Raw genomic sequence first — 24,194 nt, forward strand, 5'->3', positions numbered from 1 at the left:
TAGTCTGACTTGTTTGCAATTTGTCTTCCAAAGCAGGATATTAATTTCAGGAAATTCCACTAGAGTCTGCTCAAGGCAGAACACCAGATGGAGGAGAATCCAACTGGATTTGCCCACTTTGCAGGAAAGTATCACACCCCATCCATGGCTACAGACACCAATGGAGCACTAAGCCTAGAGGGCGACTAAAGGATTCAGGTTTATGTACACCCCCAGAGCTACCACTTCTAGAAGGGAATGGCATGTACAGAACAGGGGAGCCCCAATCATTTCAAAAGGAGTCTGCTTCTTTAGAAGAGTACACACTGCCCTAGTTATAAGGATTCATTCCTATGATGCTCATCACCAGAACTTCTGAACTAGTAAGTTTGCTCCTCACCTTTGAGGTTTTTAGGTTTCTGGAATTAGTCCCTGCAATATTTCTTGCTATACCACCACTAGCTGAACACTAACACACTGGCTTGGTTCGTTAGGGCAGGAGAAGTTTGCCAGCTGCAGGAAGAAATGTTGGAGCTGTTCTACCTAAAACGTGTACTGATCCCAGTGTCCCACTTCCTCATCATGGACACAAGTAAACAATGTGTATTTTAAAATGGCTAAAGGTAAATGCATACATCAAGGAACAAAGAATGTAGGCCATACTTACAGGAGGGGGAACTCTATCCTGGGAAGCAGTGACTCTGAAAAAGACTTGGGGACCATGGTGGATAATCAGCTGAACATGTGCTCCCATTGTGACGCTGTGGCCAAAAGACCTAATGAGATCTTGGGATGCATAAACAAGGGAACCTTGAGTCAGAGTAGAGAGTTTTTTTACCTCTATTCTTGACACCGGTGTGACCGTTGCAGGAATACTGTGTCCAGTTCTGGTACCCACAATTTGGGAAGGATGTTAATAATTGGAGAGGATTCAGAGAAAAGCCACAAGAATGATTAAAGGATTGGAAAACATGGCTTATAGTGATAGACTCAAAGAGCTCAATTTATTTAGCTTTACAAAAAGAAGGTTAAGGAATTAATTGATTACAGTCTACAAGTGCCTACAAGGGGAATAAATATTTAATGATAGTCTCTTCAATCTAGCAGAGAAAGGTATAATGAGATCCAATGTCTGGAAGATAAAGCTAGATAACTTCAGACTGGAAATAAGGTGTAAATTTTTAACAGTGAGTAATTAACCACTGGAACAGAACCTTTTACCAAGGGTTCTGGTGGATTCTCCATCACTGACAATTTTTGAATCAAGATTTGATGTTTTTCTAAAAGATCTGGTCTAGGAATTATTTTGGGGAATTTCTGTAGCCTGTGTTATACAAAAGGTCAGATAAGATTATCACAATGGCCCCTTCTGGCCTTGGAATCTATGAATCTACCCAGCATTCACAGACCAGCTGACATGGTCCAGAGAGAATAAAATCAGGAGAAAGATTCTGCAGTATATGAAAACATCGGCTCTTGTTCTCTTTTTGCCCTGGATGGTATGTTTTCACAGTGCTGGCAACACAAAATACCAGTACCATAAGAGGAATTATTGTGAAACATAAATCATGCCTGTCGACAGGCACTGCCCCCATATTTGGAAACCTATTGCACACAACTGTCATTTCATTTGAACTACAAAATTTAATTAGAGGTGTTTGAGGGTGTAGATGAAGCCTTCCTCAGCTGTACGACAACTATTCCATGAACTTCTGCACCAAAACCTGATATGAACTACAACCTGAGAAAATTGACCTGTGCAGCGTCAGTGTGTGGCTGCAGAAATGTACTCTTTCTGGACTCAGCAGATCGATTACTGGTTAAACTAAACCTCTTGGCAAAACTCAACCTTTAGGCTGGGATTTTCAGAAGCTCAGCATTGACCTAGATGTGCTCCTGTTAACTACTGAGCAGAGTTAGGCCAAATGTTGAGTGCTTCTGAAAATCCCACCATGTCATCTGAATTTTTGCTTGAATATTTTCTGTGCAAAAGTCCTTTACAAAACAGAATCCTGCAAAATGTAATAAGTTCCTCAGTTCCATGCTTTGGCTCCTAATATATTACTACTGCTAAACCCAGTAATGCGGTCAGAACACTTCCTGTCAGAATGACCTTTTTAGAGAAAAACATTTTTTGCAAAGATTTGTATTACACTTTTCCTGCTTTTCAACTCTGCCCTCACATTCAGTGTCAAATGAAACCTTTTTTTATTCATTTTTTCCTAAGATTTCAAAGCCCAAATGTTTTTAAAAAAATCAGAGGCCAATAAGAAATATCCATTCTTCCTAACTCAGACCCTGCTGAACTTCTGGTTGCCTTACAGATATATGCAGAGAAGTGGCCAGACATTCACACAGTTACTTAGGGCTGATCTACCATAAAAAGTTACTTCAGCATAACTACGTCTCTCAGGGCTGTGATAAATCCATACCCCCGAAAGATGCAGTTATGCTGACCTAACCCCGGTACAGACAGTGCTAGGTCGATGGCCAGACTTCTTCCACTTAGTTACCACCTCTTGGGGAGGTGAATTAACTACAGTGACAGGAGAACCCTTCCTCTCACTGAAGTGAGTGTCTACAGTGAAGCACTGCAGCAGAACTGCTGCCGCATTTTAAGTGTAGGCTAACAATTAATTCGTAACTCCAGGCATAGTAAAGAGTGAGAGAGGGAAGACATGTGCCAAGAGGCAGTTATGGCAACCCCCTCGAATTCCTGAGAACCAAGGTGTGGTTTAACAATGCTGACTCAAGGCTCGGTCAGTTCTGGGCACAGGTAAGCGTTCTAGACAATATAAACAATTATTTCCTGTTCCCACCTGGGGCGGGGGTGGTGGGGGAGGAAACACAGATTAGCCCTGCAATAAACTGCATAGAGTAAGGGGCAATGAGGAGTGGCTGAATGGGCCACAGTGACTAAGAGGTGAGTACAGAGATAGTAGTCCCATGAGTAAGGATTTCCTATGTGAGTAATGCTATGCCAGGGAAAAAGCCCTGAGGAAGTTCTGGGCATTGCCTTGGATAGCATTTCACTATAAATTCCAAGCTGTCCTTTTAATGTGTTAATACTCTGTTTCCAAATTACAAGAACGATTCTGTAACGTAGCAACTTTGTGTAAAAGACATTTTCAATTTATTCATAAAAACAGATCCAGTCCTATCAGAGGAAATGGTAGTTGCTCCTCAGATACTACCATTTCCTCTAAGGAGATCCTGCAAAGCTAAACATCATATTTAAAAAAATGTGGCCAAAATTTTCAAACCTGGGTATCTAAATTTAGGCTCCTAACTCCGTACATAGATACCTAATTAGAAGCAGACTTTTTTGTTTCTACCTATTTCACATTCTAGTTCTCCTTCACTAGAACTGAAGACTGGTGTGCAAACAATGCAGAGATAGGTGATTCTTTTTAAAGGCTCTTTCCATTGGAATTTTTAAAAAACGATAGAAACATTTCAATTATAAAGTATATTTTTCACAAAAATCTAAATTCTGGGACAAATTTGACCAGAGACCATCCCTTCAAAAAGCTATCAGAATAATTTTAGATTAATTTATCAACACCTATGTCAATCATTTTCCTAGTTTCAAATCTACTACATGTTTATACACCTAAAAAAATAAAGACAGGAAAACCATCAAAGGTCCGAAAGACAAAAGATAACAGTGAAAATAAAAAACGGGGTGGAATTTCAAACTTCTGACTGCATGAAACTTTAGCCCCTTCTGGCCAACCTACATGTTTATACCATTTACAGCTCAACTGAAGGCTGGTTGAGTGAATTATTAAAATGATAATAATCAAGTAGCTATCTGCACAACTTGCAGGCCTTACAAAAATCACTATTATGAAGGTTTATTCCAAATGAAAGGCCTAACCCTGCAAAGACATACACACAAGTAAATGTATACATATTGGTTGTCCCACTGAATTCACAACGGCCAAAAACATGTAAATGTATAAAATAGCTGAAATTTTAGTCTAGATCTCATGACCTCCCAGGGGTAAGCCAGTGCCAGATCCTATTCGAAAGCTGGAAGTCACCTCTTTTAAATGATCTAATTCTCCTTTTTCTATCCCTGTTAGGTTTAAGGTCTAATTCCTGCCAGCCTGTTACTTGCATACCACTTACTATAAGCCATACTTCGCTGACAATTTTAAAAGCCCCCAGATACACTTTTCACCTGTGATCTGTGTTGGAGGCCAGAAGTGATCTAATGCATCAACCCCATCATAGCAGGGCATAGAAACTGACCTCCTGGCTGCATCATAATTACTATAGAGCAACTGATTCCCTTTCAGTTGCAAGGCTGTGATCATGCAGTAAGACTGCTCATCATTACATAGATCACAGGTAAAGCCACCTCTACCTCACTTGTCCTGCTCCTGCCATTACCTGGACAGAGTCAAAAACTGGAGTACATAAGCAGTAAAGAAATTAGTGCAGTATTAACTTTGTCCCATCTCTCACAGCACTAACTGGCATTAATCCAAATTTGTAAAGCAGCAACCAAATGACATAAATGCTCTTTGAGTAAAAAAAAGAATGTTTTTGCTCTTTGATTATTCTAGTTTCAGGGTACTCCATATCCTCCAGCTGGCTACAAAACTTTTTTTTTTTTTAAGCCAAGAAGGCAGCGAGGGGTAGGGGGTCTGGGGTTGTTGTGGCTGTGTTTTTTTGTTGGGCTTGGAGGTTTTTTTGGAGATGCTCCGAGTATTTTTCATTTTTAAATGGGAGACGAGAATGTGGGTTCCCTCTCCCCACTTTAAAAATCCTGATCTATGTGCTAAAATAAACTTCAGCTACTTTCTTCCTAAAAACCGGCAACTATATACAGGGTAGGTTCACACCAGCAGCTCTCCCTACATGTCCAGTGCGCTGCCCTTCCATAGAAGAACCTGCAGCAGTGGAGGCTTAGCAGGTGGCACCAGAGAGTAGTGGGTGAACAGCTGCAGGTTGTTATCACTGGGGAAAAGCTTCTTTATATAACTCCACCTATCCCCAAAGGAAGCACAGAAATGAGAGAGCAGGTTGTGGGGCTTCCACTCCCCATATGCATAGAACTGCGAATAAAGTAGGGCTGTCGATTAATCGCAGTTAACTAATGCGATTAACTCAAAAAAATTAAGTGCAATTAAACGCACTGTTAAACAACAGAATGAATACCAATTGAAATGTATTAAATATTTTGGATTTTTTCTACATTTTCAAATATATTGATTTCAATTACAACACAGAATGAAGTGTACAGTGCTCACTTTTTATTATTTTTTTTTACAAATATTTGCACTGTAAAAATGATAAAATAAATTATATTTTTCAATTTCTCATACAAGTACTGTAGTACAATCTCTATCCTGAAAGTGCAACTTACAAATGCAGGTTTTTTGTTACATAACTACACTCAAAAACAAAACAATGTAAAACAGCATGGATGCTTGTCCTCTGGAATGGTGGTTGAAGCATCAAGGGACATATGAATCTTTAGCACATCTGGCATGTAAATATCTTGCAACACCGGCTACAACAGTGCCATGCAAATGCCTGTTCGCACTTTCAGGTGACATCGTTAACAAGAAGCAAGCAGCATTAACTTCTGTAAATGTAAACAAACTTGTTTGTCTGAGCGATTGGCTGAACAAGAAGTAGTACTGATTAGACTTGAAGGCTCTAGAGTTTTATATTGTTTTGTTTTTGAATGCAGGTTTTTTTGGTACCTAATTCTACGTTTGTAAGTTCAACTTTCATGATAAAGAGATTGCACTGCAGTACTTGTATTAGGTAAACTGAAAAATACTATTACGTTTGGTTTTTACAGTGCAAATATTTGTGATCAAAAAAATAAATATAAATTGAGCACTGTACTCTTTGTATTCTGTGTTGTAACTGAAATCAATATATTTGAAAATGTAGAAAACATCCAAAAATATTTAAATAAATGGTATTCTATTATTATTTAACATTGCGATTAATTTTTTTAATCGCTTTACAGCGCTAGAATAAAGCAATTAAAGGGAAGGAGCCAGTGTAGTGCAATTCCCTTCCCATCCATGCAGCAGATGAGTGATGGGTTTTGGCTCTTCCCTCCAGTAGCTGCCACGCACAGTGTGAACAGATGTAGAGAGTAAACCCTAAAAGGGGCTGGCAGAGATTAGATAAAGACAGGGAGATCATATCTGTGCATTCGGCAATCTTTCTGTCAATGCCCAGCAGTGCCTCAGATGCACTTCAGGACACTTTCCTATGGAAGAATTTTAACAGGTCTCATGGGTGGACAGAATTCTGTTACCAATTTTTCTAATAACTTGAAAATGGAGCATCCACAGGATAGAAGCCTGCATCCATATTGGTAACAACAGCTGGGAGTTAGCAACGTGCATTGATGTAAAGAGCTCAGAGCAAGCCCAATTGCCAAAGACCAACACCAAGTTGGCTGGATGAACTCTGCAGGCACATGGAACAAGTTACACAGAGCTTTCACCAACTTCCTGAACCCTCCATGTGTTTGGCCATTCAGATACAATACAGATAACTCCAAAAGTCACATGAGGCCATTAAAGCCAAAGTAACACAGCCTTGACTGCCAAGCCTAGTACAGTTAGGAGAGGGTAGCTCCACTAAGGGCCAAACAAGTCCAGGCTTCATCAAGCCATGGAGAGGCTCAGCTGAGAATCTTAACAGCTTGGGAGGCCAGAAATTCTGTCCTGGAGCCTTCCACACCACCATCATAAATAGCAGACTTTGGGAAAGTCTGAAAACATTACAAGATTTTCCCAGAGTTCAAACAGCCAAAACTTGTATGCAGCCACTACACCAAGGCCCCCAGTGTTGCTCAAACTACAACTGAACTGGTGTTAGCAATGGTGGGAAACATTTGCAAGATGTCCATAATGCATCTCATGCCATAAGGTCAAGAGAGCGCTCAAGCAGACCAGCACTTACGGGCATACTTGGAGTAGTTTTTAAAAATGACAGCCTGCTTCTATGCTAAAAGGGAAAAACCACACAATCAAAATAAAATACATCTAGAGTAAAATACAGAGAGGCCAATTCTTGAGAGAATTCCCCTGACAGAAGAACAAACACGGACACTCATTCTCTCCCATTTATTTGAAAAAGACCACACACTCCAGACCACTGGCCTGCTCCATGAATCCACAATGGGATAAACAGCTTGTCAGTGGTAATTCATGGGATTAAGTGTGGTCCAGCTCAACACCAACATAACATTGTTACCTTCTGGTGGCTGTTTAGTGGCCTGTGAAATGAACTGAGGGTTCACAATAGTTTCTAGGCTTTCACATAATTAAACTACACTCACAATTGGCACACATGTTGACAGTCTCAGTATGGAAATCCAGGGACTGCCTAAAGCATGGAGAATGGGCTCCCTTCTCACTTCTGGAGGTGGTCCCTCAAGAGCAAAGTGGAGGCATAAATGCCTCCATTACTGCCTGGACTGTACTATTCTGGTAACAAAGAACTTCAGTCTCCAAGCCAATTTGGCACTTTTCACCAGCACTAAATTTACTATTTAATTAAAATAGCCTTATTCTCATGGAGTAGCCCTGGCAAATTGCAGAGTCTCCTTATCTGATTGATCAGTAGAAAGAAGATGCTGCTAGTATCTTACACCTGCAGTAAGGCCATCCTTTCATCCAAAGATCCTCTAACATAACGAACTCATACACCGTTTCTGTGAGGGATATATGATGCTTATTTTACAGAGGAGGAAGGTGAGGCATTGAGATATTGCTAGATTTCCAAGATCACAGACCATGTCCATGGCAAAGGCAGGAACAAAACTTCTGAGTCCTGACAGCCAGCCTCCCTAACTATTAGATCCCATTGCCACAGAACGACCCTTTCCTTTTTTTCTACCATAAAGGAGCCTTGCAAAGTTCAACTCACCCTCTTACTCAAGGAGACTATTTGATGGACAAGTAAAATATTTGTTTCTACATCATCATGGTAAAGGGTGAGCGAACAGATCTTTAGTCTGGGTTGGGACAATTTTACATGGCTTCTCAGAAGCCACATGACAAAGGTTCTGAATTAGAATGCAACCACTTGTTTATTTTCCTGTGGTTTTCCAGGATCTTAGTTTTTGCTGTTGACAGATACTGAAGATTTAGCCCTACAGGAGCAGTCAGCTTTCATCCTCTTGTACATGTGCATAGAGTATTAATGTTTGGGAAATGTGAGACACACAACAATGTTCTTGTCAGCACTTTAAAAAAAGAAATCCCATTCAACAAGAATGGAAGCGGGTTGCTTTTGCCCTTTCTATGAAGGAACTAAATTCAACAAGTGGCACAGAGTGGAGAAAGCTGCCACAGAGCAGCCTCCCCCTTATTTGTTATTTTTAGCAATTTAGTCTGACAACGCCTGACAACTAAACATGCCGAGAATAGCGGGAGGGAGGGGATTATCAGATACTACCAGTGAAAAAAACACAGCAATAATCACTTCCTCCACGCTGAAGGAAGAATCATTTTCCATGTCTTTATAACATAACAGAGTTTGGTCTTTTTAAAATGCCACATTTAAAAACAGAATCCATCTAGCCCTACAATGGAAACGGATAACATTTCCCGAAACAAAGCATTGTTCCACCCCAGCATATCATGTTTCCTTAAAAACAAGGGAAGAAAAACATTACTAGGTTTTTCTCCTAATACTGCACAAACGTTGCTGAGCTAAAAAGGGCCTGTGCTCATCCTTTTAGAATGCTTTCAAAATAGATTTCACACACACACCTAATATAGTTAAACATAACAAGAGAATTGATATCATCAAGGCTGGAAAAATCCAATTGCTACTGGTGAGTGGGAAGCTCCTCTTGCAAGTATGTGAGCACAGGGTATCAATCTCTGCAGAATTTAAGAGGTTGTGGGTTTTTTTATTGCCTTATGGTCCCTACCTTGCAAGCATATAAACACAAGCAGTCCCACTGACTTCAGTGGGACTATGTACAAGTGTAAAGTTAAGCACCTTAACTGTTTACAGGATTGGCCCCTGCAATGGCAAAGATCATTTTCAAATGTCCATTGAATGTAAAGTGCCATCTTTGAGGTTTTGCACATAGAGGTCTAGTTCCTCTGCAACTGCTCACAACTTTGCCATGCAATAGAGACACCTGAAACTCAATAGTTAAAAAGAATCACAGCAATTATATGATACTGCTACAGAGACAGCTAGGAGCAACATCAGACGAAGGCACTGGAACTATTCACGGGAAAGCAGGACCTACCATAATGAGGAGAGAGAGAAGTAGAATAGCAGAGACCTTTCTTTCTCCCACTCAATCCTCGCAGCAGTATGGAGGCTTTAGAGAGGCAAAAAAAAAAAAATCTCTTCTTTCTTTCCTGCAGGTCAAGGGGTTGGAGCGACCTTCAAGTTTAATCAGATATCTACTACCCAGGGGCAAATACTGGAGATGGATCTAGAAAACACAGTTCAAGAACAGCACCTTGGTACAAATCCCAGCTCACCCCAATTCTTGTTGTTTGTATCTAACCCTGTCTAATGGGTGTTTATGAATTTTTTGACAGCTGGGTATTATTCCACCATTTTTCAGCACCTTAAGAACTGCATAATTTTTCTTTATACAAATGAATTTCAAGAGGCTCCCTGCAGTGCCCCTAAAGGTGGCTTCCAATGCAGCTGAGTCTCAAAGCCATTTACAGGGCCAGCCTTGTTATTAATTCCATTTTGACTGAAGTTATTATAAAGGTAGGCAGTTTTATTTTTTACTCAAGACTGGCCAAAAATCCTTCAAAGTAACCTGCAATTTATTATTTTAACTGGGATTGTATCCATTGCTAATAAAAGAAAAAATAGGGCAAACAAGTCCTGAAAGAGAAAGTTGAGTTTTATATTGCAGGCTCAGTGTACAGCAGTTCACTATGGCAGTGTTGGGATTGTAAAAACATGCAGCTCAAGCCTCTGAAGAACACCAAGATAGTGATTTTCAGAAGTACTCAGCACCCAGCAGCTCCCACTGTGACACCTATGGCCAGATTTTCAAAAGAGCTCAATAACCAATGGGCACCCAACATACTGAAGACCTGGCCCGGCTTCCCAGGGCTGAACACTTAGGAAAGTTCTGCCCTACGTCAGCAGCATACATCTCATGCTGGCCTGATAACAGCTCTGCAACACTAATGTCTCACACAACAAACTCCCAACAATGCACTGGATCAGCCCCCTTGAGGGTGGGATTTCCAAAAGCACCTAGAGGAACTAGGCACCCAACTCCCAGACTGTCAATGGCAGTTGGGCACGCAGTTTCAAAAAGCACACTCAAAATGGGCACTATTTTTAGCATGCAGAGTGCTACCAAAAAGAAACACACCTCCAGGATTTTATAATTAATTATTAAGCGAGGCTAGGAGCACTGCCTATTATTAAGGTAACCCAACACTCAGTCAAGACTCTATTTTCAATTGCTTAAAAAACTTTGCAAACTTTGGACTGAAATTTTCCATGCCATGCCTCAGGCTTACTTGGGGGGGGGGGCACGCGGGGGCACACTGTAAAGCCAAATTAATTCAGCTATTTCCAATGTAATTGGAAATGGGTTGAGTTGGGTATCATTCCAAGCCCTTTCTCCCACAAACACAATGGTATCAAATATGACAAACATAGAACAACGATGTAAATATATATTTGAGAAAGTGTTAAAGTATAATTTTTAAAAAATGATTTTAAATATGCAGCTCTCACAAAGTTAAATTGTGGCCCTCAGCTGTGGGAGTGCATAGGCAGTGTCTAGGCAGCTGAGTGCAAAGACAGCATCTTTACTGAAGCACTGGAGCTGTGCCACTGTAGTGGAGATGGGGAGGCGGTAAAGAAAACAGCAGACATTGTGGAGGTAAATCCAACCTATCTACATTTAATAATCTAAAGGTGGGGATTTTTAACCTCACCATGTTTCTCTCAGTCTGATATTTTCTTTAGGATGATCTAGTGGAATCACTAAGATCACGTAAGTTTCACATTCTTTCCTCCCTGCATCACTGGTTGGTTTCAGGACCAGAGAAATTCTCTCCCAGCTACTCCTGTGATAAGTGATGTAACTTGGATTCAGGTGTTTCCCTGGAAATCCTCAGCTCACAGGAAGCATCAATGTAAGACTTCAACCTTTCTCACAAGGAATCCCATGGCACTCCTGGAACAGCCAGCTTGAAAGGTGGTTAATAGTGGATATGAATCTTCATTTTAAACAAACTGTAGAAGCTTTAGGGAACCTGGCCCCCATATCAACGGTTAAAAAGGAGAGAGCAATCCAACTGGCAGCCACTTTCCCTCTCCCACCAGTTACTGACATCAGTCACTGCTTTTGTTACAGTCAATTCAGTGCCAATAACTGTTGGCCAAAGGCAGCTGTAAGCTTCAAAGGACAAAAAACAACCATCAAGTGGACAGCTCTGAAGCTCTGCCTAAGAAGTAGAAGGTTATAATTTACGGGGAACTCCACCCATTCTGCTTAACCCAGCAATCTGAAAGTTCAGAAGGTTAAGAACCATTTCCCACCAGGAACAGATGGAGACATGCAGCTAAAGGTTATAGTTGCTGAAAACTGACCACAGTCTGGCAAGACTAGCAGCCTGGGAGCCTAACACTCAGTAAACAAAGGCCTATCAACCAGATTCCATTTGGTTTTAAACACTGGGACTGCATCTAACCAGGACGTTTACAGCTGCCTTTGCAGCTACACCTGTGCGATCAATGGTGAAATGTTTAGTGTGTGGTAAAAATGCCTGTGTCCGGTCTACACTAGAGCTTACTCATCTTAAAGCACTACTATTACCAAAGAGGTTAGTCTGAGAGCGTGTGTAATTTTGTGGGCAAGATAATAAGAGAAAGTTAAGGGAGGTGTCATTTGATTCATAGAAATCTACAGAACCATAATTTCAATGTGTCCCCCTCTGCAGCATGGAGGGAGAACTCGCTGCCCCCAGGTCCCCACTCCAGGGTCTCCAGTTGGCAGAAATGTTCATAATATGTCGTCACTGGAAATGGGTCAAGTTAGGGCTTTGGAATGTGACCTTTCTCCCACAACCCTAAAACAATGATGTAGATATACATTTGAGAAAGTGTTAAAGTATAGTTTTAAAAAATGATTTTTAAATATAGGCATGTCAAACACGCAGCCCCTACAAAGTTAAATTGTGGCCCTCAACTGACAGCACTGTGTTATCAGTTAATGCCCAGAACATATCTGATTAATTTATTTTAATGTTACAGATTACTATAATGGAAGGAGCGCTTCAAATTGATTTGTCATCATCGGCAAAAAAGAAAAGGTTCAGTGGTACTGATTATTAGCTTGGTTTATTATGACAAAAGAGTTGTAATGAGGCACTGGTTAAGACATCAGCATGCAGCCAGAAATTACTGGAATCCATCCGCAAACAGTACACAGGTAGTTATATCATTATGTAACATATATATGATGTATGTTATTACAATCCCAAAGTAATTTAATACAAAAATCCTTGTTTTTTACTTTGGTCTTGATCATTTTTAGAAGTCTATGGCGAGAAGAAAAATACCAACTAGTAGTTGAATCTTTAAGCATACCCCTGCAGAGGACCTGTTAAATACAACTGTTAGGATACAGATATTCAGGCCTGTCTGTAAAGGCCTATACTCTAAGAATTTAGGTGTATTCTTATCATCACTTGGCTAATTATAGAGGTATAAAAGAAAGAATCAAAATCACTGTCTGCTGGTGTAAGAGCCTTCTCTTACTGTGACAGTCTGAGGCCCTGTTCTTAGGCTAAGGCCTTTGGCTAAGCAGCAGAGGCAGCCATAAGCTGGGAAGCGAACAGTCACATCCTCACATTCCAAACTAGTCACATTGAAATAAGGTGCTATTGGACTGTTAGGCACTATCAGGACAGGATTGTATTCCTATCACCACCAGAGAAAGGGAAGTGCCTAGAAAATGTAAAAGGAAACTTAGTTTGATAGCATCCTGTCTGGCAAGAACTCACTTATCAATAGCTGGGATGTGAAATCCTCACTTCTGTATTGTCTTGTCATTATAGTTCCCACTTTGCTATTGTTTGTCTGTATAATCTCTGTCTGGTTCTGTGATTGTTCCTGTCTGCTGTATAATTAATTTTGCTGGGTGTAAACTAATTAAGGTGGTGGGATGTAATTGGTTACATAATCATGTTACAATATGTTAGGATTGCTTAGTTAAATTTCAGAAAAATGATTGGTTAAGGTATAGCTAAGCTGAACTCAAGTTTTACTATATAATCTGTAGTCAATGAGGAAGTGAGTGGGTGGGTGTGTGGGGGGGGTGGGAACAGGGAATAGGGGTAAGGAAACTGGAATCATGTTTTGCTAAAGGGGGACATGGGAACAGGGAATGGGAGTAAGGAAGTTGGAATCATGTTTTGCTAAGGGCAGAAATGGGAACAGGGACACAGGTGTAACGTTCTGTGGTGTCAGAGCTGGGAAGGAGGACACTAAGGAAGGAAACTGGAATCATGCTTGCTGGAAGTTCACCCCAATAAACATCGAATTGTTTGCACCTTTGGACTTCAGGTATTGTTGCTCTCTGTTCATGCGAGAAGGACCAGGGAAGTAAGTGGGTGAAGGAAAAAGCCCCCTAACAACAACCCTCAGTTGCAACTTGCATGCTATAAGAAGCGCACCCAAAAAATGAATTTGGCAAGGTTGGAGGGGAAGTACATTGAGCATTAAGAAAAAGTCAAAGATTTTGGGACAGGTGCCAACTGTGGGTGAGACTTGCCTTATACTAGTTCCCATGGCATGCATTTAGAGAACACCTGCTTCTTCTGTGGTAAGCTGGAAGCCCGAAGGCATCCATTAAGTAGAGTTTCAACACATGAAAAACTGTATGCAGCAGTCACTCTTAGTGAGAATGCTGCTCTTTCCTTGACAACCCAGAACTCTAACAAATTTCAAATGAAACATTAACTGTGCTTAGAATGACTTCCCCAGAAGTAACCAAGCACCATTTAAACTCATTAGGTGCTGTTAAATACCAAGAAGGAGCAATTTTAAAGCTACAGGTGAGCTTAATCGCACTGGCTCCCCATATCAGAGCTCATTAATATTATGACAAAAGCAGTCTTCAGTGATGAGATAGCTAAAGATGTCACTCAAATGGATACTCTGGGTCATGATTTGCATGAAGCCTCAAAACCCAAAGAATTATCCAAGGGTTATCAATCTATGGGATCTCATTAAGAAAAACTCATTAATGGTGTGCTCAAATGCAAAGAGGGAAGTCAGAGTGAAGCTGGCAGAGACTATTATAAAGCTAACTGCAGACAGGTTGTTGCTCATCAACTGGTCAAGTCCAGATCTCAGCAGGACGATCATCTATGAGAAACTTTGGGGGAAGTATGAGTTCTCCATGATCAATGTTCGTATATGATGGAACCACCCATATGTGCCAGGCAAAAAACAAACTAATGCACATCTTGCATGGTCTTCCTATGCCAGCACCTACTGACAACATGACCAGTACCTTATGCCAGCAGAGGCCTTTCAGGATAGCAACCATAGATGATATGGCTAAGGTACAAACTGTCAAGAAACTAGAAACTGTTAACACCTGCCAAGATTTGGCTGAACACTTCATTATGTGGCTACGAAGAAAATACTGGATCTATGACAGAATCCATCTCACACTTGACAAGTATGTAGGAGAATCAATTAAAAATATTACCAGAAAGAAGAGACTCCATTGTACTGCACTTGTCAAATATAAAATCACTGACTCCACGAACATCCCCAGTGCCACAGTGAAGAAGTTACTGTCTCATACTCACACAAAGGATGAGTTAACTGCATACCTTGTGGGAAAAATGCTCCAGCATGTGAAGAATTGCTCAAAGAATTTCATCGGTGTACGGTATAATGAAGCTGCTGCCTCACAGTGGTCAGTGGAGTTTCTTCATAGTTCCTATGAGGAAGCTGACTCTAAAATTATCTTGCATGCCATCAATGTCACAGAGAGAGGTGCTACTAAACTTCAGATTTTTCCACAAGACTCGGATGTTCCAGTGTTCTTTGTCAGACGCTCCCCAAGACTTCCACCAGATGCTGTTTTTGTGCCTGCTGCTGTGGTACAGCATCACGGTATATACCTCAGAGATGTGTTCCTATCACTTGAACCATTAAAAACCACACAAAGTCAGCTGGAAAGACCAAATTATCTTACTGGAAGGCATTTGATTCAGCCTCTGAAGATCCTGAACTTGCCCTGAAGGTGGTCAGAACAGCTGAGACAGTCATTGACGAACTCATAATTGCACTGGAGGTGTTCCTATGCCCAGTTTACCATTTGAAGATCAACATTACGACACTTGCAAAGGCATGCAAGCGTATGTTTTCCAAGACGCAAATGGAGAAAAATTGCCACCAACAAGGGATGCATTTTTACCTGCTATCAAGAGGACAAATTATCAAGCAATGGAATGGCTTCAGGTTCAGAAAGTGCATTCAAATCAACCCTTTAATAACTGTTGAAGCAGCACGGGGATTCGTGAACATCACTGACATTGGGTTTCATCACTGACTGTCCCAGCCATGAGGTCAACCCAAGCACCTCGGCTCAGAAACGACAGCTGTAATTTGCAAGTGCATCTTTCACGTTATTCATGGAGAGAGAATTTTCTATAAATACAGTGTTAATGTTTTTCTCCAGAGTATAGGACAGCACTGTCCAGCTACACTGCCCTGGACTTCACAACTAAATAGGCACAGTCCCAGCTTGATCAGACCTGGCAACCCACACTTGCTAACGTCCAAAATGTAGTTAAAATGTTATCTTGCCTCATACATTAGCACAGCTGCCCCCATAGGCATATCTGTTCTCTCCTTTCCGCTGAAAACTGAGACCGTTAAAAACAGATTTTCAATGGTTAGGATATCTCCCTCACGGTGGATCCTACTTTTATTAGGATACTGTGATAACAAAAACATATCCCCACATTAAAGAGTTTGTCATGATGCTGTTATGGTTGCAGGCACATCTCTGTAGTTGGAGTGTGTATTACATTTCAAGATTATAGTTAAAACACCACAAACATGAACAGCAGATACCAAGGAAATGCAAGCTTAAGGTTGTCCTATTCAAACACAACACCCAAAACTACTTTAAATCTGCCTCATCCTATCATCCGTTCTTTGAATAAAAACGCCTTTCACCACATTAAATCCTCAGTCTTTAAAATGAAAAACTCCTAAAAATGGCACATTCTTACTCTTCAGATCTGCTCCCTGTGTCTATTCAGAATCATATTGAAGTACTTTATTGAACAAAATACAAGAACCTGATTTTCAAAAGTAACAAACACATACCACTTTCGTTGTGTTTAATGGGAGTTGGGGTTGCTCAACATCTCTGAAAATCAGGCCATACGTTTAAGACTTTTTTTTTGGTACACCTTTTAGGGCTATATAAGGCAGAATAGACTAACACTTGTCATATCTCTCTCTCACTTCATCAGCAGAACTGTTAACTAAGTTCTGCATGCAGATTATTTACTGCTAGAGATGCAAAAGACAGATGCTATCTTATCTTTCTGATTCTAGGTTGCACTTTCAGGGCAAACAGAAGAAAAGCCCCTTTCTATTTACCTACTGATCTGTAGTCACTGAGTAAATATAGAACTCCACAGTGCCACTTTTCAGAGTAAAACTGCACTTTAAGCACTTCACATCGCTATTCCTTGATGCAAGCACACATGCACACACACACGCGCCTGCCCTGCTTTCCCTATTGTTAATTCCTTCTCCAAAGCCCACACTAACATATCAGACTGTTTGGTCAACTTATCATTTGCTTCCCCAAACACATTCCTAGAGGGTTATTTTGTTTTGTTTTTAAGTTCTTTGCTCAAGATACTAAGGGGCAGGGTTTCATATTATTCACATATTAGGGACATTTAAAAAAAAGACATAATGGTAACACTTTTGGTGCATTTCTATTTGTGTCCCTCTGAAGAATTAAATGTAATGAGCAAAGCAAATGAACCTGGTTTGTATCCCCTGGACATTGGTCAAGATTAAATGGATACAATGTCCCATTTCAGCAATTTGAACTTGCAAAAGGACATTAACTGAAATTACTGTGCATTTCCTATATATTTCTGTATCTCTCAACTACTCAAAGTAGGTAATATGTCTAAATCATATTCATTACTTCTAGACTAGAAAGGTATATTCCTATCAGGAGGGTCAGCAGGATATGTATTGCTAATATTACTACCATGACAGCTGCTGCATTCTACCCAAGAGATAGCAATGTTTCAGCAGTGGATAGGAGTTCTAGTGTTTTAAGATCCTTTAGTATGAAAAGCACTATATAAATATACTATATATGTAAGGGATGCAACAAAGACTATCATGTTGAGTTTTTTTTAAGGTCCTACTTTCAATATCACCTTAATTCACCTAAAACTTACCTCAAGTTCTTTAATTTTCTCTTCTGCTATTTTTTGTTTTTCTAAGAGTTGGCTGTGAATTACTCCCTTGGACTGAAGGATAAACCTACAAGTGAGAAAGAAAAGAAAAGTCAGGCACATTTACTATGGTCGCAGAGAGCTAAACTACATCAACCAAATGTTACTCACTCTCATCCTGTGCTCTGTAAGGAGAGACTGCAGAGAGATTCATTTACAGCACAATAAAAGATAATGGAATTGATTACTCAATGGGCTGAAAAAATGGAGGTGATTAGCTAGTGAAAGTGGCCCAGACTTCACTCAATTCAAGACAAACTAAACACTTAAAATGGAGTAAAGGTTGACGCCAAACTTTTCTGCCCCATGCGCTGTTACCAGCCTTCTGGATGGTCTTAACATTTAGAGAAGACACTTGTATTGCACAGCTTGCAGATGAAATACTGAAGATTTGAACCACAGAACATGTTACATAACTGTTCATGCATACAAATGGCTCATACTCTGGCACCACGCTAACCTTTAGGTTTCCATGCAAGTCCCATAATTTCGTTATCTCAGTTTAAGAGTTTGGATACAGAGATACACTAGATCTGTATTTCATGACTGTAGTAGGGTGGTTACCCGCTCCTGCCCTGTGGGGCTTGAGAGCCAGGGCTGAGGGCAAGAAAGGCTAGGCTGATTGGGGAAATGGCTGCAGCTGGGCCACATCCCAATCAGGCCACGGCTGGGCCTATAAAGGGACTGACTGCTAGGCTGAAGCTTAGCCAGTCTCTCTCTGCGTTCAGAGAGAGAGAGGGGGGCCTGGCTGCAGGGACCTGAGGGAGAACCTAGATTGGAGCAGGGCTGAGGGGGAAAGGCCAGGGGAGCTCCGGCCTGGAAACCCCCAGGCTGCGAGGTCTAGGTTAGGGCCTATTGGGTACTGGGGTTGCCAGGGGGCAGCCCACAGGTAGACAGAGGCAGCAGGTCCAAACCCCCTCGCCTGTGATGAGTGACTGATACACTGCAGTCTGCCCCGGGGAGCGGGGCTAAGCGATGACTGGCAGTAGCCAAGACTGAGGCAAGGTGGGGGTAGTGGGTGGGGGTTCCCCGGGGAGGGGAGACCCTCAGAGATTGTTGGGGTTTACTGCCAAGGGGCAGCACCCCAGTGGGAGGAGGCATCGGGTTCTGGGAGGGACTGGGGCCGGCGGTAAGGCGGATCACCAGACAGCAGAGGGCGCTCCAGAGCCTGACAAGCTAATTCCCAAGGACAACCAGCAGGCGACGCAGCTGGGCGAGTCCAGCTCTATTACAATGACGCTGGGATATTTCATGGCAGATGGAATCTTTGCTTGAAAAGGGAAAAGAGACTGTCTTCAGTAGGCTATGTATCTAATCATGAATCATTACAGGATTTCTTCCATGGATTGTTTATGCCTGGAATATGACTGACCTCTATGGTTAAGATTAGATCTGGCAAAAATTCTGGAATTTCCATTTCTGTGGGAAATTCTGCCATTTCAAAAAAGTTTTCATTCTGATTCAGAACAAAAACTTGAAATTTCAGTTTCCCACAGAAAAGAAATTCTGAAATTATTTGTTTAAAAAAAAAAAAAAATTTCAGTTCCATTTTTCTAAATGAAACAGAGCAGCTGCCGCCACCTCCCAGGCTGCCTTCCATTCCTGGGGATGCCCTGGGATTCAGGTGAGCTCCCCACCACAGAGCAAGGATCCTAAAGCCCTGAGAGCCATGGCTCCAGCCAGAGCCTGATCTCAGGGCAGTCCACATGGCAAGGTTGCTCATGAGCCATAGACCGTTGAAGCTCTGAGGTCACTGGCCTCAGGACAGTTGTCACGGAGGGGTCTTCCAGAGCCAGAGGAACCCTACCTGTGTTTTGTCAGAAGTTCACTGAACCCAACACATTTCTGATAAATATTTCAGGTTCAATGAATTGGCATTTTCCAATTAACCTTGTCCCCGATCAGCTCTAGTTAAGAGTCAGGTATTAATATTTTGGTGGTCACAGAAGACATGAACCTGCGTAATGGCTGGGATAAGGCAAATCCTGGTGGTTCTCACTATGGAGACAGATTTATGCTTGTTTGGGTGCCCTTAACTGTGCTTTAACAGTTTCCATTGTTTAGGGTTTCAGAGTAACAGCCATGTTAGTCTGTATTCGCAAAAAGAAAAGGAGTACTTGTGGCACCTTAGAGACTAACCAATTTATTTGAGCATGAGCTTTCGTGAGCTACAGCTCACTTCATCGGATGCATACCGTGGAAACTGCAGCAGACTTTATATATACACAGAGAATATGAAACAATACCTCCTCCCACCCCACTGTCCTGCTGGTAATAGCTTATCTAAAGTGATCATCAGGTGGGCCATTTCCAGCACAAATCCAGGTTTTCTCACCCTCCACCCCCACACACAAATTCACTCTCCTGCTGGTGATAGCCCATCCAAAGTGACAACTCTTTACACAATGTGCATGATAATCAAGTTGGGCTATTTCCTGCACAAATCCAGGTTTTCTCACATCCCCCCACCCCCATACACACACAAACTCACTCTCCTTTGTTTAGGGCTTGTTTATTTGTTTAAAGTGAACTTTGAATTCCAATGCTATCTAAAGTTCAGTTTTGTTGCATTCATATTTTTTTAAACTGAAGCTGCAGTAACGAGTATCTATTTCTTCTTTTTCTCCATTTACAATCAAGTTATGAAGATAAGTTTAAAGATGAAAGTAACAGCAAGCTTGTACAGCCATCATAAGAAAGCTGCCCCCAAACTGCTCAGAGCAGCGTTCTGAGTAATCACACGGCTCAAGGCTACTCTCAGAATATGACAGATAACTTGCAAAGAGGTAAAGGCTAACTGAGTTCAAGTAAATTTTAGGAACCTTACATAGCTTTCTTCATCCCCTCCTCTCACACACAAGGAATGCACAAGCAACAGATTAGCCTCTTCCCTACTTAGAAAATCACCCCAGAAGGATTAAAAGGAGCCTCCACAGCTCATACCATTGTGTTCAAGGTCTCTCCCGGGCTAACTAGTGTCTGGGACCATGTCTTCATGCCAAGTGACAAGTGATCAAGTTGAACAGCTAAAAGGAATAGCTTTAGACTGGGCAGTGCCAGACTACATGCCTCTTCTGCACAGAAGTTTGAATTCAATGTGCAGCATAATCTCCCATGACAAATGGATATTATTAACACATTTATTCAGGGCCTGGAAGATGAACAGAAATGAGGATCCTCCTGCACAGCTTGAAAAACGTACCCAACACCAGCTGCCTGAGGATTAAGCCTGGGTGAACAATACCTGGTGCCATCACAGCCCTGCAATTTATAACAACAGAAGAGTTGGGTGCTGCATTTAATTTTAACATGTTGCCAATTCATGCTCTCCTTAATGTGGTTCTCACACTTTACAGTGCTTTCCTTGATTTTGTTACACATTCTTTTCCTTCCTGGCTTCACTCTACTTTCTCTCTCTTATAATTCACATGGTAGCTCTTCTATGTAGTTTTCAATGTCTCTCCTCACTTTGTCCCTTTTCTCTCCAATCATTTTGTGCGACGCTTCTCCTTGGTATCATCTTCGCTACCCCAAAATTCCTCTTTTAATATCTTTCTCTTTTTATTTACTACATCCCCTCAATTTCTCCCTCTCTCCACCTACCAGCCTCAACCCCTCCACCACCTGTTCAGACACTGGTAACCTTTTCAGGCCTTAACACTCAATAGCCAGGTGCCTAAACTAAAAGGAAGGTTCTGTCTCTCTGGGTGCAGTGTCCCTGTGAGAAGCCACATCCACCCGTGTACCCTCAGGGAAAGGGAAGGTCACTGCATTTGCATCAGGTGCAGCCCTGGATCCTAAGGGGCACCATTTCTCATAGCCTCCAGCTATCAGGTTTTGATAAATATAAAGCTCTCTCACACATCCTTTGGACAGTTGGAAGAGAAAGGGAGCATTACCCCGGCTTCTTTCCTATGCTAAGCTCTTTGAGGCAGGGACTCTTTTTGTTCTGTGTTTGTACAGCACCTATCATAGCAAGATCTTTGTCCATGCAGCTCCTAGGCACTGCTGCAATACATATAAATCATTCCTCTCTCGCACCCGAAAGCATCATGGCTACTGTAACGGTGATGGTGGTTGTGTGTTGGGGGGAGAGGTGGCTCCACTTCCCTAATTTTTTTGGGAGGGTGGAGGGGGTGGGGTGGACCACAACTGTGAACAGCTGCAGTACCTACTCATTTGATGTACATAGCTTTCCAAAGTTGGAGTAGTTCAAACTGACCATCTTCTCTGTTCCAGTGCTGCCCACTGTGTTCTAAATATGGAACAGTGAAAACTGACAAGATTCTGGTCAATTTTCACTGCACTGCAATTTGGACAATCTCTGAGCAGCAGCACTGAAGTTGTCCATGCAGACTTATGAAGACTACACAGCATCAGTTTACACTTGGTTTACTCTGGAAGATCTTTGCAGCTGTAAGGGCTTAAGGATTGATTGTTTGTTGGTTAAACGAAAGCTTAGATTCTGCAGCTGTCAACACCATTCAACTGAGAAATATCCTCCCTGGTGCCTTTCCTCAAACAAAAGCTTAAGAATGTACACTGATAGCAGCCAAAGACCCAAATTTTCAAATTGAAATCTTAAAGCTAGAAAATTACATCTACATTTATCCACCTAAGTGGCCTGACTTTCAGAGGTACCAAACCCTCAAACAACTGGGTTACTGATGATGTAGGTGCCTAATTTGGGGCATTCAATTTCAAAAATGTTGGCCAATGTTTTCACCCAACTGAGGAAAAGTGTACCATTTATCTGAGCCACCAGAGAAAACAGGGAGGCCTACTCCATGCAGTCACATAAACAGCATTAGAGTAATTTAGCAATTAGTAAATTAGTAATTTTGGCCCAGATTTTGCCATTTCAATTAATCCAGCTAAACACTTAGCTAGAATGTTCATTGTTGAGTAGGAGAGAAATTAGGCAAGAATGTTTTTGTGCAGTACCTACAGTAGCGGGTTACACCGAATTGTATTGCTGAGAAACATATAGGTATTACATTTTGACATTTTAAGTAATGTCAAAGAAACCTAGAAAGTACACTAGATACTTTGGGGGTTGGTCCTGCTCCTGAGGTCCCTTCCAACTCTGATATTCTATGATTCTATGCTTTCTTTAGTGTGTATACAAAAGAAATTAGCTAAACATGTTAATTCAGTGCAGAGTATATGAAGAAGCTGAATAGCTGGTGACACTGCAGGGACTAGAATATTTAGAGTGTTCACTTTCACCTAGCATACAATATAATGTTTTGGGGTGTTTAAAAAGCAAGGGGCAGATTCTCAGCTGGTGTAATTTAAGTTAATGGACCTATGACAGTATATAAATGACAGGAAAAACAAAGCCAGCAGGGCCCAGTTGCCTCCTTCGGAAGTGTGAAATTGAACTTGTGAGATTAACCTAACTGATATGAGCTAGATAGGGTAAAAAGGCACTGAGCAAGCTTCCACCACACCCACCTCTAGTTTCCGCAAGTGAAGTTCCACCACTCAAGAGTTATTAATTGTAATTATGATGACTGGTATGTGCCAATGTGTGCACGTTGTTGTACAAGACAAACACCATGGCAATCCCTGCTCCAGAAAGCTTTTTACCTAGACATGGATCCATTAGGGATTGGGATAAGGCCAAACTCACTTCACATGCTTCTTTCTTCAGAAGCAAAGCTTTCTACTTCTGATTACCCATAGAACCTTCAGAGCAAAAACCAATACACTCTGCAGCCAAACAGCATGAAACCACCACCCAGAAAGTTGTGAATTTTCCCTTTTCAGCTTAATTAGCTGTTAACTTTAAAGTCTAATAACTTTCACAGCTGCTCCTCATACAAGAAATATCCATATCTCATGTAGTAGGATAGATTCCTCAAGTACTGATGTTCCATTCATTTGAAAGGACAGTCCATTTAAAATAAGGTTACAAGTTTTTAATAGAAAAACAGCTAAATGTTCTTTTGATGATTTGCATACATAAAAGACTTCCTAAGGTCCCTAAAAATGTGTAAAAATGAGAAGTAGGGAGCCAGCTAGAATATATTAGGCTCTTCTGGTGCCATGTGAGAGATTCTGTGGATTGTTCAACAAAATCTGGGATGCCAGCAGCACAAGTGGCTCTTTATTACAGTGAGTGAGTATTTCTCCGAGAGAGAGAGAATGAATGAGTCTGAGACTCCTCATGACTGCTGGCTCTAAAGACATAAAACGTATTGTAGGAACAAAAAAGTAACAGTATTACCAAGGACAAGCAGAAAGAAAAAACACCCCAGAAAATCTTTCACAAATTCCCCCACTGATTTCTATATTCCTCCCAATAACCCTCTGTTAATCCCAAAGCAGGATTTTTGTTTCTTTGAAACAGGGTGGAGGCTATATATTCCCCTTAGAAACCCAGCTGTTTGTTTCCTTCAGAGTTCCCTCCATTTCCAGATGTGAAATTTCTAGCATATGTCTTTCCATTATTTAAATCGGTACAGATAATTTTATGCCCCTCCCACTCCAACATGGTCTGCAGGATGTAGCTACTCATCAGTAATCCTATAAACTCTGTGGGCCCCTTTGTCACTCTCACATACTGGCGCAAACACCCACATACGGATGTTCACACTGAACATTTAATTCAATAACCCACAGTTTGTTTGTGCCAGGTGTGACAATGCTGCTCGTGGGAGCCAGCTGAGATCACTCAATTAGGGTGAA

The 24,194-nt window shown here is 41.3% G+C and overlaps 1 protein-coding gene across 1 annotated transcript in view; it reads right to left on the minus strand.

Moving 5' to 3' along the window:
• The window catches only part of PFDN1 (prefoldin subunit 1), a 60,355-nt gene that overhangs the window by 13,832 nt on the left and 22,329 nt on the right, over positions 1–24,194 (minus strand). The window contains exon 3 of the mRNA XM_073356052.1: positions 17,445–17,529. Coding sequence (XP_073212153.1) covers positions 17,445–17,529 — 85 coding nt within the window. The remainder of the gene's footprint in view (positions 1–17,444; positions 17,530–24,194) is intronic.

This window comes from Lepidochelys kempii, chromosome 8 (assembly GCF_965140285.1).
Source record: "Lepidochelys kempii isolate rLepKem1 chromosome 8, rLepKem1.hap1, whole genome shotgun sequence".
NCBI lineage: Eukaryota > Metazoa > Chordata > Testudines > Cheloniidae > Lepidochelys > Lepidochelys kempii.